Source organism: Hyperoodon ampullatus (assembly GCF_949752795.1).
Source record: "Hyperoodon ampullatus genome assembly, chromosome: 2".
In the NCBI taxonomy this organism is placed as follows: Eukaryota; Metazoa; Chordata; class Mammalia; order Artiodactyla; family Ziphiidae; genus Hyperoodon; species Hyperoodon ampullatus.
In genome coordinates this window covers 182676787-182695985 of record NC_136915.1, presented here as the reverse complement: position 1 = coordinate 182695985, position 19199 = coordinate 182676787, and the positions used below count along the sequence as shown (strand labels likewise).

The 19199-nt window shown below is 36.0% G+C and overlaps 2 protein-coding genes across 5 annotated transcripts in view; one reads left to right on the top strand and one right to left on the bottom strand.

Annotated features, from left to right (window-relative positions):
• The window catches only part of GPATCH2 (G-patch domain containing 2), a gene marked incomplete at both ends in the record, with an annotated part of 164426 nt that extends 163921 nt beyond the window's left edge, over positions 1-505 (bottom strand). For all 4 annotated transcript variants that reach the window (XM_079696876.1, XM_079696877.1, XM_079696878.1 and 1 more), the window contains one exon: positions 450-505. In XM_079696876.1, coding sequence (XP_079553002.1) covers positions 450-505 — 56 coding nt within the window. The remainder of the gene's footprint in view (positions 1-449) is intronic.
• A 418-nt stretch (positions 506-923) lies between these two features.
• The window catches only part of SPATA17 (spermatogenesis associated 17), a gene marked incomplete at both ends in the record, with an annotated part of 181017 nt that continues 162741 nt past the window's right edge, over positions 924-19199 (top strand). The window contains one exon of the mRNA XM_079698193.1: positions 924-991. Within this exon, the coding sequence (XP_079554319.1) occupies positions 924-991 (68 nt within the window). The remainder of the gene's footprint in view (positions 992-19199) is intronic.

The window sequence follows — 19199 nt, the reverse complement described above, 5'->3', positions numbered from 1 at the left end:
GGCGTAGGAAGGCGAAGTCTCCTCCACTACTAAACTTCCAGGAGTCTAGATTTCTGGGATTTGTTCTTCCAAAGCACCTGGGATAATCTAGTAAATTTAAAAAGGCAAATGAGGAAATAAGGCCTATATTAAGGTACATTCTTCTCTACCCTCGTCTTGTCAACAATCAATGAGGAAATGAATTGCTCCTGGAATACAGAAAGGTTCACGCCTAAATTATCGTGGCGTGGTAGACAAGCCATCAGCAAGCATTAACTGTATTCCTTCGCAAATCTTTAGCACACCCCTCAACGCCTTCAAATTGCGTCCATCCCAGGCACGAGTGAGAGCAAGGCCTAAAGGTCTGCAGATCATCCATCACAACTCCCTCCCCCTTCCATTCCAGGTTCAGCGGCCTCCGGCCGTCACACCCTTTCCAGATCTCCCATCCCCTGGGCCGCCAGCCTCACCAGCTGTTCCCGACGGCTGGAGCTCCGATCGGTTGGCGCCCGGCGGCCCCGAACATTAACGACACCCAGGAGCCTGGCCTCGAGGCTCAGGCCCGAGAACAGACTCCAACTACCACAGCACCAGCGGCTCCCCAGGAGCAGTGCAGCATTTTGAGCTGAGCTTCCGGAAGCCGACTGGAGGCGGAAACCGGATGCCAGGAGCAACCATTAGCGCTCCTCCCCGCCCTCACCCCAGCTTCCTTCTCCGAGAATCTCCTCCTTTTGCTCGCAAAAGACATAGAAGCCAATAGTTTGAAATTTTTCATAAGCAAAATTTCTTAATTTTTCTTTCTAGTCTTCCGGAAACTGAAACAGTGTGAGGGAGAAAATGTAAAGTCAACGAAAAGTTGAACCCCCGGGGCCAGCGGAATGGTTTAGCCCGGTTGCCTAGGAGACCGAGAGTAACTCCAGTGGTGCAGCTGGCGCGCTGAGGCTATGGCCACGTTAGCCCGGCTGCAAGCTCGGTCGACGACTGTAGCACGTCAGTACTACTACAGGAACAGGTAGGGCATCAACTGGGGGAGCACGAAAAGGCCTGGCTTCATCCCCAGCCCGTTATTCCTCAACAGGAGCTTCCTGTGAGCAAATTCCCTAACTCGCTGAGTACCACCCACTTCTCTTCGTCATTTGTGGGCTGCAAACAGAATCGCAAATTTAAAAGTAGTGTTAGCATACAGGGGGATTATAGATACAGGGAGCCATGGTTAGCAGCTGGAGATGATTTTTAAAATTCCAGTATAAATAAAATTGTAAAATGGGGCTTCCCTGGTGGCACAGTGGTTGGGAGTCCGCCTGCCGATGCAGGGGACACAGGTTCGTGCCCCGATCCGGGAAGATCCCACATGCCGCGGAGCGGCTGGGCCCGTGAGCCATGGCCACTGAGCCTGCGCGTCCGGAGCCTGTGCTCCGCAACGGGAGAGGCCACAGAGGTGAGAGGCCCGCGTACCGCAAAAAAAAAAAAAAAAAAAAGTAAAATGAAGTGTTTCCCTTTGACATCATCACTCCACAATGTGATGAAACCTGTGTCATCCTTGTAGAAGGATTAATGGCCTGACTGGGGTCGCCCAGGCTCCTTAGCTGGGTGAGCTCAGAGTATCCCCCATCTACCTGGGGATTTGAACCTCCATTATGTCACAAATATCATTGAACTCAACTGTTCTGTGACTCAATTGTCTTCCCGAAGTGACAGTACCTAAACTATTCTGACAGGATAATCAGTACCAATATGTTAATTAATAGAAGAGGGCTAAGGAAGACACTAGCGGCCTTATCCATCTCTCTACACCTAATCTTCTCACTAGTGGTTCATTTGAACACTGGCCTTCTGGAAGCAGTGCCTCAGGAGATTTTCCAACTTAAGAAAAAATCCAAAAAAAGTAAATCAGACCATAGTAGAAGATAGTGACAGGCTAGACCAATGGAAAACATGCCAAGAAGGCAGAATCTTGCTGAGCTGTTCTTATTCTAACAGTTTTCTCACCTACTACATTCTTAGAGCACCGTGTACCTTTTACAGCACTTGATCACAATTTAATTTTACATTCTGTTGTGAGATAATATATGAGATATATAAGTATCATCCCTCTTAGCTGCACAATAATTACTTGTCTAATAATTCCATAAATGAATCTTTCAATCAATCATTGGTCCTGGTTTACATAAATGTATGAAAAACAGCTAAAGACAGAAATTATGTATTATCTATAATTATAGATAAATTATGTGGAAGGTCCTGTATTTATGACATAGATATCTAAAAGAAATAAATTCCATCCCTCTGATGTTCACAGCCTAATATGGAATATAGGCATTTAAAAGATAATTACAACAGAGCAAGCATGAACAGGAAGGGAAATGACTAACATTTCTTTAGCACTGATTATATGCTGGGCATTGCATTAGGAACTTTTCCATACAATATTCATTTGGTTTTTACAACTTTACAAGTTAATGTATTAATCTATATTTTTAGAGCTTGAGAACAGTGTTCTAGAAAAGCTTGGTGAAGTGTCATGCAACTGCAAACAGACATAATTTTTTTCTAAAGATTTCAGTGTTAATCTTTGTCCCCATCTCCCGACTTTTGACAATGGACACATTTTCCCAAAGCTGGAGATGGTCTGGAGAAAAAACTAGGGCTATACAAAGGCCATATTGAGAATAGGCTGGCATTCCTTCCATTTCATTTATTATTATTATTAATATTTTCAGTATGAAGGAAAGTCTCTGAAGATCACGAAGGAATCAAAACTTCCAAGTTTGCCTAGTTTTAAAAAAAAGGGTATTGACTAGCATAGGAGCAAAAACCATATAAAATGTTAGTATATGAAAAAATAAACGGGCAATTTCCTTAAGAAATTGTTGTCGTATCTCATCTGTTATTGACTAGATTAGTTCTTTTGCAAACTTCAGTGTACATCAGAATCACCTAAGGTTCTTGGTAAAATGCAGATTCTGATTCAGTGGGTCTCAGTTATGGCCAGCAAATCTGCATTTCTCACAAGAGTTCCTGTCAGGCCCCATTTTGCATAAAAAGGGAGACTTTGTAAGAAAAAAAAATGGTGTATGGGCCTATCGTTTAATTTGTAAACATCCATACATGTTATATATTTATTCCTTCTTTACATGAGGCAAAGAACATGAGATTCAGATGGATTGATAATTTGTATGAGGTCATACAGCTACTAAGTCTCAAAACCAAAAAACCCAACTCTAAGGCTTATGCTCTTCACTACCATACTAGACAAGATTTTCTTCCCACTACACTGGTTTTGATGAATTAACTGACAGGAAGCACCAAGATCCAGAAATCCAAATGGCATGAGCATACTGTTTCAACTCCATTAGCATGTAGGCACCAGAGTTGGAAGAAACAATTTTAATTCTTCTTGGTTTGTTTTAATGTCTTCTATGTTGGTAACAAGACAGTGGCAAAAATGTTTCTACCTAACAGCTGGCACCAGATTGCCTCTGAAGTTGAAATATGACTTTGCTGGGAAAAATATACTATGACTAAGTGCTTAGATTAACACCTGAATCCTCCAGGGCCTGGGTGTCCACCCAGGAAGAGAGAAGCTTCTCTGCCTAACATAGGGGAAAGATGTGGAATTCCAAGAAGTGAAAAGCAAATATGGTGGTAGCTGATGTGATAAGAAAGCTAGGGGCACGGATAGAGTTGTGCATTATCAAACCTGTCCAAGCCCTTTGGGAAGTTGCTCCCACAAGCAATGTTTGGTGGGCACTCATGTTTGGTGGTCTGCTCATCAAAGAGACTGAATATTGTGTCTAGGATGTTACAGGGTGGCACAAAGATACTACACAGTTGTTATTTGACTAAGTGTTGGCCTTTTTTTTTTTTTAAACTTTCACTATGACTTCCTAGTTTCATTTCTATTCTTCTGAATTACTGAGATTTCTTTGGGACTTATTGGTCATTTATACTATCCTATTCGTGGAAAGAAGAATTTGGTATATGTTCATTAATCATATTGTTCATTTTCCCCATATCCTTATTGAAATTTCATCTAGTTGATCTGTCAAATGCTAATAGGAATGAGTTCAAAATGTCCCTCTTTTACTGAATTCCACTGAGCTTCCACTGTGTGGTATCCTTTTATGTCGTGTTATTTAGCTTATATATGTGTACTGGTGTGTGTCTCTTCATTATTGGCTATATATTGGTCTTTTTTGAAGGTGCAAAATGTTTCACCTTTGAATCCTACTTGCAATTTTTAAAAATTATTTTTATTATTTCTTTAAACAGATTTAATGCAGTAACATACAACTTGTAATATTAATATTGATCCTCTTTTATCTGATCTGAGTTAATCATATCGTTTTTGTATATTTCTCTTCACAAACAGCACATTTTAGGGTTTTAAATAATTAGAACCCAGGAAATTTGTGATGGGTTAAGTTCGTTTCTTTATGTTTAATGTAATTTTTTATTTTATATTGGAGTATAGTTGATTTACAATGTTGTGTAATTTCAGGTGTACAGCAAAGTGATTCATTTCTACATATACATATTGATATATAGGCATTTTACATGTTCACCCTATGTTAAGCTACTTTTTAATTCTTGTCCCTCTCTGTCATGACTTCTCATGTAGAAGCTGTGTTTTATTTTTTTTTTTAGATTTTAATATTATTCAGAAGGGAACTTATTTCTCGCATTTCTTATGAGAACCTAATGCACACTACTTAGATTCTCAATGCTATATTTATGAATTAAATATTCACTGAATAAATATGAATGGAACACCTATTATGTGCTAAGGACTGTTCTAGGTATTGAGGATAAAGCAGTGAACAAAAGAGTCATGAGGGAGACAGAACATAAATAAACTTATATAGAATATTTTGTCTTGGGGTGATTGTAACCAAAAAGAATAAAGCAAGGTAGGGTGAGCAAAGCGTGAACAAACATCCTGTTTTAAATAGAGTGGTCTGAGGATGCTCCTCTGATCAGGTAATATTTGAACAGAGTCCTAATAAAAGTGGATGAGCAGGCCTACTAGATAGGGATCTCAGGGATGATCCTTCAGGAGCTGTAACATCAAGTGCTATGGCCTTGTTGTCAGAAGCCTGCATGAATGTGTTGCAGCACAGGTTTGGAAGCCAGATCATTTGGGGCTTTTAAGCCATAGTAAGGATATTGGATTCTACTCTGATTAAGATAGGAAGTCATAGGGGATTTTCAATAGAGGAGTGACTTGATCTGACTTCTGTCTTTAAAAATAAATAAGGAAGAAAACTCCGAACTTATTTTGAAATTGGTAGAGCATTTTGATTTTGTTTTCTTTTTTCTGCTTTCCTCCTCCAATTCCATCGTTGATTAGTTTAACTCTTTGTGGCCTGTTTTGCTTGTTAGGAAAATTTAAGTCAAATTTGCCTTTATGAGAAAAATAAATAAGATTTGAAATCATTTTAAACCGTATATAGTTTTCTAAAGGTATATAAGCAGAAATTAACCTAATATATGTCAAAATCTCTTTTAACTAACTTAGCTGAAGGGTATGTGTAGGGGAATGTTGAGAAAGCAGTTGCTCAGGAAGAGGGCTAGAAGTTCTACAGAGACACTGTAGAGACCAAGTGGCTAACTCAAATTTCCAGATCCCTTACCCTCTGAAACGGGACATGGGGAGTGCGTGAGGATAGAGAGAAGGGAGTAGAAAGAGAAATAAATGCAATTGAATATCTGGTATGTGCTGAGAACTCTGTTAAGTGCTTTCACAAATATTATTTTATCTTGACTTTCACAGTAATCATATGAAGTGTTTTTTATTATTCCTACTTTACAACGGAGGAAAATGAGATCTTAAAAGTGTAAGTTACTTGTTCAAAAAGATCAAAGATCTAATGAAGTTTGATTCATCACAGTCCAAACCTTATGCGTGGAGTATGGGGACTTTAAATCAAGTGCCTGCATGGAATTAGGTACATCAAATACATAAGGTCTAACCTGCCTTTCTAAGGTCAAGTTGAGGAAAGGGAAACACCTGGTATGGCAAGTACTCTCCAGTACAAGACCAGCGATTTACCTGGACTTCATTACCTTGTGTCAACCTAAAGTATAATGTTCCTTAAGTTGGCCTGATTCTGGAATCCATTATTCCCATAAACAAAATCAACTTGTTTCTAACTCCAACATAGTCAAAGGTTCCTGACTGTATTCTTAGTCTAATTAATTGGTTTGATATCCTTGACTTTGGACAATCATCTTGGTCCTAGTAACCTAAAGATTGTAAATAGCACTTAGTTGGATAGACACGAGTCTCTTCCTCTGATTCTAATTAGTTGCTGATTTTTCTGTTCAGTGGGACTCAATTCTGACCAGTAAAATTTAGCAAGGCTTCTGTCAAGCATACAAGGATGATTTATGCCAGAGTGCAGGAACAGTTGAAATCCTAATTCTGTGTTACTTTAGGCTTAAAATTAAGCTCATAAATTTATACTCTTAACTTACTTAAACACTTTAAATATCAGCTTTCTCATCTGTAAACGAGGCAATAATGCCTATTGAGATGTCAACTAAGAAAATTAAATGATTTTTTGTCACATTAGTTAGCACCCAGTAAAATCATAATATTAAAGGAAATCACAACAGGAGGGCAAAGAATAAAATTCATACGATCAACTCATTGGATATAAGAAAGGCAGTTGATAAATTTATTTATGAGTATTTTTCTTTTCTTTATAAAAGTTTTAAAAATTTTGATATATTATGTACATTTAATGAAGTACGTAAACTATAAGTGTACGGCTTAATAATTTTTACGTATGTGTATACCCGTGTAACCATCATTCAGATAAAATTCTCAAGTTAAAAAATCTTTATAAATGAGAAATAAAGGAAAATGTGCTTATAATAAAGAATATGTTTCTAAAACCAATAGCCAACATCATGTGTATTGATGAAATACAATATCGATAGTTCCATTTAATTCAAAAACAAGAGAAAAATACACATTAATTCTACTATTTGGAATCTTCTTCTGGAAATTGTAGCCAATACTGTAATAAAAGAAAAAAAGAAATATTTATTAATAAATATTAGAAGGGAAGAAGTAAAGTTGGTTACAGATCATGAAATTATAAAGCTGAGAAAATGCAAGATAATCTACTTGAAAAACTCTTAGAAATAAAATGAATTTGATAAAGTGTCTGATTACAAGGTAAATTTAGAAAAATCAGTAACTCTTCTTGGTACCAGCAATAACTAGATGAGGAATTAGATCAGAAGACATACTAAGCACTTATGTATACTTCTCCTTTGATTCCATTCAAAATACAGTTAAGTGTAAAAAAAAATTTTTAAAGACTAAATCTACAAAATTTTAAGAAGAAAAAAGCATGCAATTAATAGACCAGTAATTTTGAAGAATTTCTAGAAAACAAAAATTCAGTAGGAAGAAGGAGAGATAAGAGTCTAAGCCAGCAGCTCTTATTCTTTTCTCCCTTGCACATCTGTGTTTAGACAACTCAGTTTTCAAAATAACGGAAACACAGCTATAAGGACCAAGAACCCCACTGCTTAGAAAGAAGCCTGCATCTGGTAGAGTCCACAGATGATGCAGATACTAGTAGGACCTCTGGTATGTCTCCAAAATCGGCTACCAAAAGCTTGAAGAATCACTTCTGAGAATGAATGGCTTCTTTTCTTTGACCATGGAAGCTCTGGAATCCTCCTGACCTGAAATTGGTCTAACGAATACCTATGCCTCAGGCACCAAAAGAGAGATCTAAGTTCTCCAACATGTTCACTGCTGGCTCATTGAACAGAAAATGTTTTTACAGTAACTTTTACTGCCTGTCAGTACGCTACTGCCCTAGTGACCTGAGCAGGCAGTCCTGCCTAGATATCAACCAATTGAATATCTATCAACATAAATAGGCAGAGAAAATTCATAAGCCATACAAGGGAACTTTAGTTTGGAGGAAGGAGATTAAGCTAAGAAGCCAGAAGAGGTGGCTACTGTGGAGTTAGAACTAATGGAAGACACAGATGTAAACTTTAGTAAAAATATAATGAGAACTTTTACAGAAATAAAATTAGAGAAAAAAAAATTACTGGAACCACCAATTAAAATTCTTTTCAGCTTAAAAATGTAAGAAATCAATTAAAAATAGGATAGTCATAACTGAAATATAAATGTTTCAGGAAAGCAATGTGGTAGACATATCTATGGGACTTAGTATATGAATAATAGTCACTGCAGAATATGGAGTAGGAATGGGAAGGAGATAGATTAATAATAAAGAAATACTAGAAGAAAATGTTCCTAAACTGAAGAATGAGTGTGGCTTTGAATTGAAAGGACTGTTTGAGTCCTAGACAGGATTTTCTTTTGGAAGACGTACTTCTTAGATGTTATCTATCCAAGGGTACAGAAAAAATTTTACAAGCTTCTAATATAAATAGGAAAGAGAAAAGTGATTTCCTAAGGAAAGAGTCCAGCATTGGATGGCTCATATGCAACACAGAGACCTAGAAAAGGATAATAATTATCGATTGTTCAAGGTAACAACTAAAAATCCTAAACCTAGCAAAGATCTTATTCATTCTTTTGATGAGATATTTTTAGACATGTAAAGCCTCAGAGTTACATCATCCATGTACCCAACCTGAGGAAATGTTCTCTAGAAAGTACTCTGTGTAATCAAATTAAAATTAAATCATAACAAGGATTTGAGGATAGGGGAAGAACAAAAGAAGTAACAGAAACAATGATGAGCAATTATACTTGTATGTAGTATTTATGGTTAAATTTAGATAAGCATTGTGGTGCTGAGATTTATGAGATACCCCTTATTCTACGCAGTTTAAAGAATCCAATTGGCACTTTCAGTATTCTTCCTAGACATCTTGGTGCAGGGTCAAAAAGTCATTAGTACATTTTCAATCAACAAGCAGTTACAGGCAACAGTCCTGCTAATTGTGTCACTAATACATAATGCAGGTACTTCTTTATTTAGCTTCTAATCTGTTACCTCTCCACTATTCTAGCCTAAATTGTCTCTTTAGTGGCCTTAAGAACTCCTCCACTGGCTCCCCCATCACCTACTCCCAAAACCAATACATATATTTTAGGTTTATGGTAATGTCTACCATACTATCTTTCAGTTTTCTATGTAGTCAAATAAGTCAATCTATTTCTCTGGCTTTTGGGAATTTTAGCCTATTTTGGAAGAGTCTTTTCCAGCCCATGATTATAAGAAAATTATCTGTATTTACTGATAATATTTAAAAGTTTTATTACATTTTTCCTTCACCCTTTATGCAGTTATATTTCTATGCATGTATTGTGTGAGATAATAACTTAATTTTTTTCTGTAGACATACAGTTGTCTCAACACCATTTATTGAACTATCCACACTTTCCTTAGTAATTTTAAATTTTGCATGATAAATAAAGGGGTTTTGCACAGGAATAACTACAATTGTCTTTTTTTTATTGAAGTAGAGTTGGTTTACAATGTTGTGCTAATCTGCTGTACAGCAAAGTGACTCAGTTACACACATATAGACATTCTTTTTTTAATATTCTTTTCTATTTTGTTTTATCACAGGATATTGAGTTTAGTTCCCTGTGCTGTGCTAATAATAGGACCTTGTTGTTTATCCATTCTAAATGTAATAGTTTCCATCTACCAATCCCAAACTCCCAGTCCATCCCTCCCCCTCCCCCCTCCCCCTTGGCAACCATAAGTCTGTTCTCTATGTCAATGAGTCTGTTTCTGTTTTGTAGTTATGTTCATTTGTGTCATATTTTAGATTCCACATATAAGTGATATTATATGGTATTTGTCTTTCTCTTTCTGACATACTTCACTTAGTATGATTATCTCTAGGTCCATCCATGTTGCTGCAAATGGCATTATTTCATTCTTTTTTATGGCTAAGTAGTATTCCATTGTATATATGTACCACATCTTCTTTATCCATTCATCTGTTGTTGAACATTTAGGTTATTTCCATTTTGTGGCTATTGTGAACAGTGCAGCTATGAACATAGGGGTGCATGTATCTTTTTGAATTATAATTTTGTCCGGGTATATTCCCAGAAGTGGGATTGCTGGATCATGTGGTAATTCTATGTTTAGTTTTCTGAGGAACCTCCATAAAATTGTCTTTATTCACTGAAAACACAATTTTAAGCATATAAAACTCTAAACCACATACAAACAAAATGATTTAGAAATAAAAAGTGAATTTAGCAAGATTGCCCGATACAATACACAATACACAAAAATCAATTTTTAAAAATATAATAGCAGTGGGCAATTATAATTTGAAACTACAAAAATAATATAATTTACAATAGCATCAAAATGCATATGACTGTATCTACTTACCTTATAGAAATATGTACACAATTTGTGCACAGAGTATTTTATATATGGGGTTATGTAAAAGGCATTCATTAAAGCATTATTTCTAATAGGAAAAGCACAGAAGAGACTTGTATGTATTTGTAACTAATCTGGCTAAATAAATAAAGGCATAGTCACATGATGGAATATTAAGTAGCAGTTTAAAAGAGTGAAAAATTTTATACATAATGACGTAAAAATCTCTGAGACAAAGTAAAAAAAAGAGGTCATAGAAAGCATGTAATACATTTAGCATGAAATTTTTATGTATAAATACATAGAGACACAAAAATATGGATCTGGAATCATATAACAAGCTGTTAATAATGATTAGATTTTGAAAATTGGAGGATAAGGTAGGTTGAAATGGAATCAATTTTTTTCTCTATTTTTCTATATGGTTTAAATTTTTAGATTAAGCTTTGGATGTTCATGTATTATTTGTGAAATAAACAGTAAATAGGTAAAAATTTGTTCTAAGACAAAAAATTTATTTTGATTTTTTTAAAATTTAATTTTAATTATTTTGGCTGCACCACACAGCTTGCAGGATCTTAGTTCCCCGACCAGGGATTGAACCCAGGCCCTCAACAGTGAAAGCACTGAGTCTTAACCACTGGACTGCCAGGGAATTCCCCCAAATTTTGTTTTGAAAAGGTAAAATTAAATATATAAAATAAGTGTCCATGAAGATGTAACTGGTACAAAACTTGCCCTCTCACCATGAAAAATTAGAAGACTGAACAAAATATATGAAAACTTATTTCTAGACATTGATGCGACAGTGCAGGATTAGGATCTCTGAAAGAGAGGAAACAAATTACATTATCGAGACAATTACCCGTCTTTATTCCTGGAGGTAATTTCTGAACAAAATCCAAATTCTCAACAGCATAGCCTTCATAGTATCCAGCATCTATTCCTAAATTATTAGTAGGACAAAAATGTAGCAAACTAAGACATATAACAAGGAGGAGAAAAGTCAGTTAATAGAAACAGACCAGAAATACAAAGATAATAAAATTAGCAGACAAGGATTTTTAAATAGCGATTCAGCATTTAAAGACTTAAAGGAAAATATGAGCATAATGAGAAGTTAAATAGAATATAAAGAAGAAGCAAATGAAACTTTCAGATATTAAAAAAAACACAGCATCTGAAAGAAATAATTCACTAGATGGACTAAACATCAGACTAAAATATTGCAAATAAAAGATCAATTAATTTGAAGACATACCAAATATATATTATTGGGTAGAGTGTTCTATAAATATCAATTAGATCAAGTTGGTTGATAAATATTCACATTTTCTATATTGTTATGGATTTCCTGTACAGTTGTCCTATCAATTATTTGGGGAGACATGTTGCAATTCCCAACTATAATTGTGAACTTGTCTATTTCTCCTTTTAGTTTTGTCAGGTTTTGCTTCATGTATTTTGAAGCTTTATTATTAGGTGCATATGCCTTTAAAATGATCATATCTGCTTAACAGATATGATAAATTAACATTTTTATCATTGTAAGATGGTTTTCTTTGTGCATGATAATTTCCCTTACTCTTAATTCTACTTTAAATAATATATTTTAAGCTATGAAAAGTGTTTGAAGAATTTAAAACAATATTGAGATGCCATTCTTTCTTGTGTGTGTGTGTGTGTGTGTTTGTATGTATACAATCTCAAATTTACATAAAAGTTGCAATACAGTACAGAGAGACTTCTTTCAAAAACCAAATGGGGATGGGTTGCAATCTGATGCCTTGCAAATTCTTTTTCCATATGAGAACATTTTCTACATAACCACAATTCAACCATCAAAATCAAGAAATTAATATTTGTACATTTCCACCATCTAATCTTCAGACTCCAACTTTTGCCAATTGTCCCAATAATGTTATTTATAGCAAACAATGCTGTTTGCTTTGTCTCTTTAGTTATTTTTAATATAAAGCATTTTCTCAGATTTTCTTCAATTTTCATGACCTTGACCCCTTTGAAGAACACAGATCAGTTATTCTGTGGAATTTCCCTCAGTTTAAGTTTGTCTGATTTTTCCTCTATTAGATTCAAGGTATGTATCTATGGCAGAAATATCACAGAAGTAATGCTCTGATCTTTTCAATACATCTACCAGGTACTGCATGATTTTGAGTTGTCCAATTACTGGTGGGGTTCATTTGGATAATGTCATTAAGGTTATGTCTGCTAGGCTTCTTCACTATGATGTTCTTTTTTCCTTTGTAACTAACAGGTGTTTTTTAAAAGCAAGTAGTTTGAAGCTGTCCCTCTTCTAACTTTCAATTTATTTAAATATTTTCTTATTTATATCGTTATGGACTCATATGTTCTTATTTTAGTCAATGGGTTAAAATCCATTGCTCTTATTTATCTTCATGCTAGCATTGTCCCAGATTTGTCTAATGGAAGCCACTAAAAGCTTCCTTCTGTGTCCTGATCATGGTAATACTCTCCGGCTTTCTGACACAAAAAAGTTGAGGCTAAGCTTTTACTTTTTCTGCCCCAGCCCTGGAGTTATCCATTTCTTCAAGGACCTCTTGTTTCTTTTAGTAGATGCCTGTGCCATTGGGTGTTGCTGTTCTCAAGCCCTCTCAAGTGGACAGAGCTAGGAAATATGTGTATATATGCATTTGCACAGAGTTTACATCTATACTTTATCTATGTATCTATCCATTCATCTGTCCATGTAGATGTTGAAATCCATGAGTTTACATTGACACTCTGTTTCAAATCCAGCACTACAGAGTTCATTCTCATTTTTTTCCCTTTTCTTTTATTTTTAATATATTCACTTATTTGACCAATCCCTCTGTATGTAATCAAACTCCTGTCACCACAGCTGCTTTTTCTTTTAGGTATACCACTTTCCACCCTGTGTGGGGTCTTCCTTTCTGTGCTGAACTATCACCTCCCAGCCAACTTGGGTACTCTTTTCATCACTCTTGGGCTCTGATTCCCTGTCTGGCTGCCCTCCCATGTGTACCTTTTCTTTACCTTTCCTCAACACACTAAAGCCAGGCCTCTCCATGGGAATACTCTCCTTACTCAGATTGGGACAACCTACCCCAGGGGTTGCCCCCGCATGTGGATGCCCACCTTACCCCGCACAGGCTGTTATACCCCATGCTGAGCCATGGGGTCCTCCCCATCCTCCCACCCCCCAGCACAGATCTTTGCTTTTCTTGCCCACTGCTGATTTCTTTAGGACTGACTTGTTCAGGAAATGAAGTGAAGAGAAGTGAGAAGGAAGATGAAGAAAAGCCAATAGGAAATATTTTAAAAGTACACTAACAGTATAAATCTACATGACAAACTGTGATAATTCCTACTTTATGATCTAATGCTTATGTATTTGCAACCCATGATTCATTGAACTGTGAAGTAATAATAATAACGAGAGCTATTAATGAAAAACAAAGCATGGCTTCTACCTTCTAAAATGTCGTATTTCTCATCATCAAGTAGTTATTGACCTCTTATTAGTAACATGGGTGATAATCAGAACCCCATATAGAAAATAAGCATAATTCCTGCCTTTAAGGAGCTTGAAATCCTTTAAGACCTAATAGTGAAATGATATGGAAAAAAGTAATCATTTTACACATCAATATGTCTTATAACACAGGACAGCTACTATCGGAATTTTACTCCTAATGTCTAAAATAGCTACAAGTTATATGATAATGAAAAGGAAAGCGTATTGGGTTTTTAATCTAGTATTTAGTTAGTAGCTAAGGTCAGACTAAGCATAGTATTTTGATGTGTAAAATGCATATTTTTTGCATATTGCTGGAAAAATACTTAACCACACATTTTTTCATTTTTATTTATTGTCAGTTATTTTCTGGTCACTAATTACATATGTGCACATAGTGTTATCCAGGGTTATAATACTTCTAGCTGATGATGAAGTGACTGGAAACTTCCAGCTTTTTCTCGATGTTTTATTACATTCCTGGTAATACTTTTGGTCTTTCATCATTATTAATTCACTTAGTATTCATTGTGATAATGCTGATCATAATAAATTTATTTCAAATTCATGTAGATGTCATGTTTTATTCACTGCTATATTATTTTCATTGTAATTTTGAACTAATTAATATACCATTAAAATAAAGTGTTACCCACATTTTTCATTTTAAACATAAAATGTCTAGCAGTTCATGACATATTGCATGAGTATGCAGCATCCCAGTGGCGACCCAAGTATCTGTAAATTTCATTTTTAAGCAGTTAAAAAAATGGCAACAGAAAAATGTTTATAGATGTCAAATTTCAGCACATAACTTAAAACTTAGCAGTAAGTTGACTACTAGTTATTTTAAAGCATGTCCCTTTAATTTAATATATGGTTCTTATTAGTGTCATAGTATGCTTTTATTTATATAACTGTTAAAAAAAAAACCCAGAGATTTTTAATAACTCCAAAAAGAAATTATTTAATCTTCCTTTTGACTAGGTATTATATGTTAGCATTATTACCAGGAGAGTTAAAAAAACATAAACTCAGGACAGATAATTTGATTGCTTATCTTCTGTATTTCTTATGACAATTATAAGTAAGGCGTAAGTTCAAACTAATACACTAGTTGAAAAGAAGTAGTAAGCATATCTGTATACCCTATATTTTTTCTCCCTCCTTTGCAAAGATAGTCAGTTGTTGATTGCTCCTGGTGAAGGACAGAAGAATGTTTTCAATAATTTAAATAGAGCATAGTTGACCCTTGAACAACATGGGTTTGAACTGGCTGAGTCCACTTATACTCAGATTGTTTTCAACAAATACATTCTGCAGTGCTACACAATCCCCAGTTGGTTGAATCCGTGGATGTGGAACTGCAGATATGGGGGGTTGACTGTAAAATTATACATGGATTTTTGACTGTAAAAATCCCGTAACACCCACATTATTCAAGGGTCAACTGTGTATTTAAAACTGAAAAACAGACCTACTATAGTTATATTAAATGCTAATGATAAAAAGGGTTAAATAACCATGAGAAACCGTTTTATCCCATTATCATGAAATTGACTTTACATCAACCTCTTTCAATAAATGTTTCTTTCCTTATCTTCTTTACACTCTATCTTCTTTGAATTGCCTGCTCTACTAGACACTGTGTTGCTTTATCTTTTCTATATTTGCCCTAAATGACATTTTATATCCTGCACTAGAATATCTTATTATTGACTAGGATAAAATGTTAAAAGAAAAATGAAAGATTCCTTCTAACCCTGTAACCCCTTGAAACTGGCCTTGTTTTCATGACTTTTTCATGGCATTTGACACTGTTTAATCATGATCTCCCTTTCCTGATGCCTTTCCATTAACTTCTAATGAACTGCAAAATACTTGTGTCTTGTTTTTTGTCCCCCCTTATTTAACACCTTTCGCTATAAATTTTTTTGAACCAGAGTCTGTTAAACTTTGGAGATGTGTGGTGCCAGTGCCACAATGATGATATTCAGGGAGTCTAATATCCCTTAATATTATACACAAAATTCTGAGAACCGTTAAGAACTTTGCCTTCTGCCTTGGCTTCAGCTATTACTTATCATATCTTCCTTCTTTTCTTCCTTTCTTCCTTCTTCTTTTCTTTCTTTCCTCCATCCTTCCACGAACATTAGTTTAGCTCCTCCTATGTATCAGATACTTTAGTACATGTTGGGATACAGATATGAATAAAAGACGAGCCTCTCAAGAAGATAAATGTTATAATTAGTATATAGAAGAAACTTCAGGGTACTATAAAGATACATCTCTCTGGAAGTTGCAAAAGTCAGTTCAAGAAGAGGGTGTAGTTTTGTAATAGTTTGAGGGCAAGAGAGCACAGGGTCTGTTCTGTGAACTATAGGAGTAGAATGGCTCTATCTTAGGATTGAAGTGGTAAAAGAAAACATGGGAGATTAAGTCTGAGCCAGAGCTGGGAGGACTTTGAAATCTCAAGGGCTTTAGACTTCATTCAGAAGACTTGGGGTGTTTTGTGGGGTTGCCATGAAAGGATTTTAGGAAAAAATGGGCTTGATTAGATTCATGTTTTAGAAAGACCATTCAAACAATAGCTTGAAGGATAGAGTAGAATAAAAGACTAGTGTCTAGGAAACAATGCTTTTGCAAGTAACTAATCTTAAAAATATGAAGACATGAACTAATGCAAAGAATTGGTTTTGCAGTTTTTGATTTGAGCAGTTGGGTGAATCATATTGTCTTTCATGAGAAATGGCTTGCAGAAAAGAGCCGTTCTAAGAGAGAAGAATAGAGGATGGGTGTGTGTGGAGGAGGGATGAGAGGAGTTATTTTAGATATGTTGAATTTGAAGTGCCTGAGGAATATCCCAGCACAGGCGTTTTAGATATACAGATCAGGAGAGTTGCCCATCCTCTGAGAAACTACTCAAAATGCTTCCTTTGACTCCCATCTCTCCCTACTCATTATTTCCTAAAAAACAAATGAAAAAAACTTTTCTACTTCTGAATTTTCCAGATCTTTCCTTCTGACATGGTATTTTACTTTTCTCATACGGTATTTCACTTTTCATGTAATTTTATTTACTGTTGCTATTATTTTTCAGTTCTATTATTGGGTGGGCCAAAAGGTTCTTTCGTTTTTTCCATAAGATGGCTGTAGTAGCGTTTAATTGTCTTTAACTTCATTCGAAACAATTCTGTTAGATTGTATGTGACAGCTGTCATATCAGCGTGCATTTAAAAAAAAGACATCAAAATTGGTAAATTTTTGTGTAGCCATTTTAATATTGAAGGTGGAAGAAAAAAAGCAACATTTTCAGTATATTATGCTTTATTATTTCAAGAAAGGTAAAATGCAACTGAAATGCAAAAAAAGTTTTGTGCAGTGTATGGAGAAGGTGCTGTGACTGATCGAATGTGTCAAAAGTGGTTTGCAAAGTTTCGTGCTGGAGATTTCTCGCTGGACGATGCTCCACAGGCAGGTAGGACAGTTGAAGTTGATAGTGATCAAATTGAAACAATAATTGAGAACAGTCAATGTTAAGTCACACAGGAGATAGCCAACATACTCAAAATATCCAAATCAAGCGTTGAAAATCTTTTGCACCAGCTTGGTTATGTGAATTGCTTTGATGTTTGGGTTCCACATAAGTTAAGTGAAAAAACCTTCTTGACCATATTTCCACACGTGATTCTTTACTGAAATGTAATGAAAACGTTCCGTTTTTAAAACAATTTGTGACGGGTGATGAAAAGTGGACACAATACCGTGGAATGGAAGAGATCGTGGGGCAAGCAAAATAAACCACCACCAACCACACCAAAGGCTGGTCTTTATCCAAAGATGGGGATGTTGTGTATATGGTGGGATTGGAAGGGAGTCCTCTATTATGAGCTCCTTCCAGAAAGCCAAACAATTAATTCCAACAAGTACTGCTCCTAATTAGACCAACTGAAAGCGGCACTCGACGAAAAGCTTCCAGAATGAGTCAATAGAAAACACATAATCTTCCATTAGGATAACATAAGACCACATGTTTCTTTGATGACCAGGCAAAAACTGTTACAGCTTGGCTGGGAAGTTCTGACTCATCCTCCGTATTCACCAGACATTGCACCTTCGGATTTCCATTTATTTCGGTCTTTACAAAATTCTCTTAATGGAAAAAAATTTCGATTCCCTGGAAGACTCTAAAAGGCACCTGGAACAGTTCTTTGCTCAAAAAGATAAAAAGTTTTGGGAAGATGGAATTATGAAGTTGCCTGAAAAATGGCAGAAGGTCGTGGAACAAAAGGGTGAATACGTTGTTCAGTAAAGTTCTTGGTGAAAATGAAAAATGTGTCTTTTATTTTTACTTAAAAAGCTGAAGGCACATTTTGGCCCACCCAATAGTTTGCAAGCTTGAGAGAACAGAATATGTCATATATACATCTTTGGCTTAAATGGCATGCTAAAAGTGATGGTAGCATCATGGCAGCATAAGTTGTTCCTTTTTTCTCTCCACTTTGATTTAAAACTAATCAGACATCCATAACCAGAAAAAAAAGAAAGAAAGGAAGAAAGAAAGAAAGAAAGCACCTCTGCACAACATACGAGGACACCTGGGATATCCATCCATTTGTGCACCTGAAAGTGGATGGATTAGATGGCAGAGGAGGCAGCAGAACAAGGGAAGTGGCGTCGAATATGGTGGCAGCAGAAGAGTGATGGCAGAGAAGGCAGAGGCCAGCCTGTCAGTGAGCTGACACAACCTTTCCGGAAGAGGAGGTGGAGGCTGAAGGCGGTGAGTGAGGGTCTGCCCAGCCACACGTGTTGCAACTCGAGGGACCAGTTGCTCTCTCTGAGGACACTCAGTGACTGAGGGAGATGAAGGACAGGGAAGTAGGCAGACCACAAGAACTAAAGGAAGTCATCTTCTGTCTGCCCCAGGAGGCAACAGGATTGCCCATGGACATCTGGGACACCCCCGCCCCTCACCCCCACCCCAATTAAGAGCCTTTCTACCGAGCTGTGGACACACTCAAAGTCCCAAGTAGTAAGTACAGAATGGGAGAAAAATTTTGCAAACCACATATCAGATAGGGGCTTAATATCCAAAATATATAAAGAGCTCAGTCAACTCAATAACAGGAAAGCAAACAGTCCAATTAAAAAATGGGCAGAAGAACTAAATAGTCATTTCTCTAAAGAAGACATTGAGATGGCCAACAGACACATAAAAAGATGCTCAACATGACTAATCATAAGGGAAATGCAAACAAAAACCACCGTGTGATATCTCCCATCTGTTAAAATGGCTGTCATCAAGAAGACAAGAGACAACAAGTGCTGTCAAGGATGTA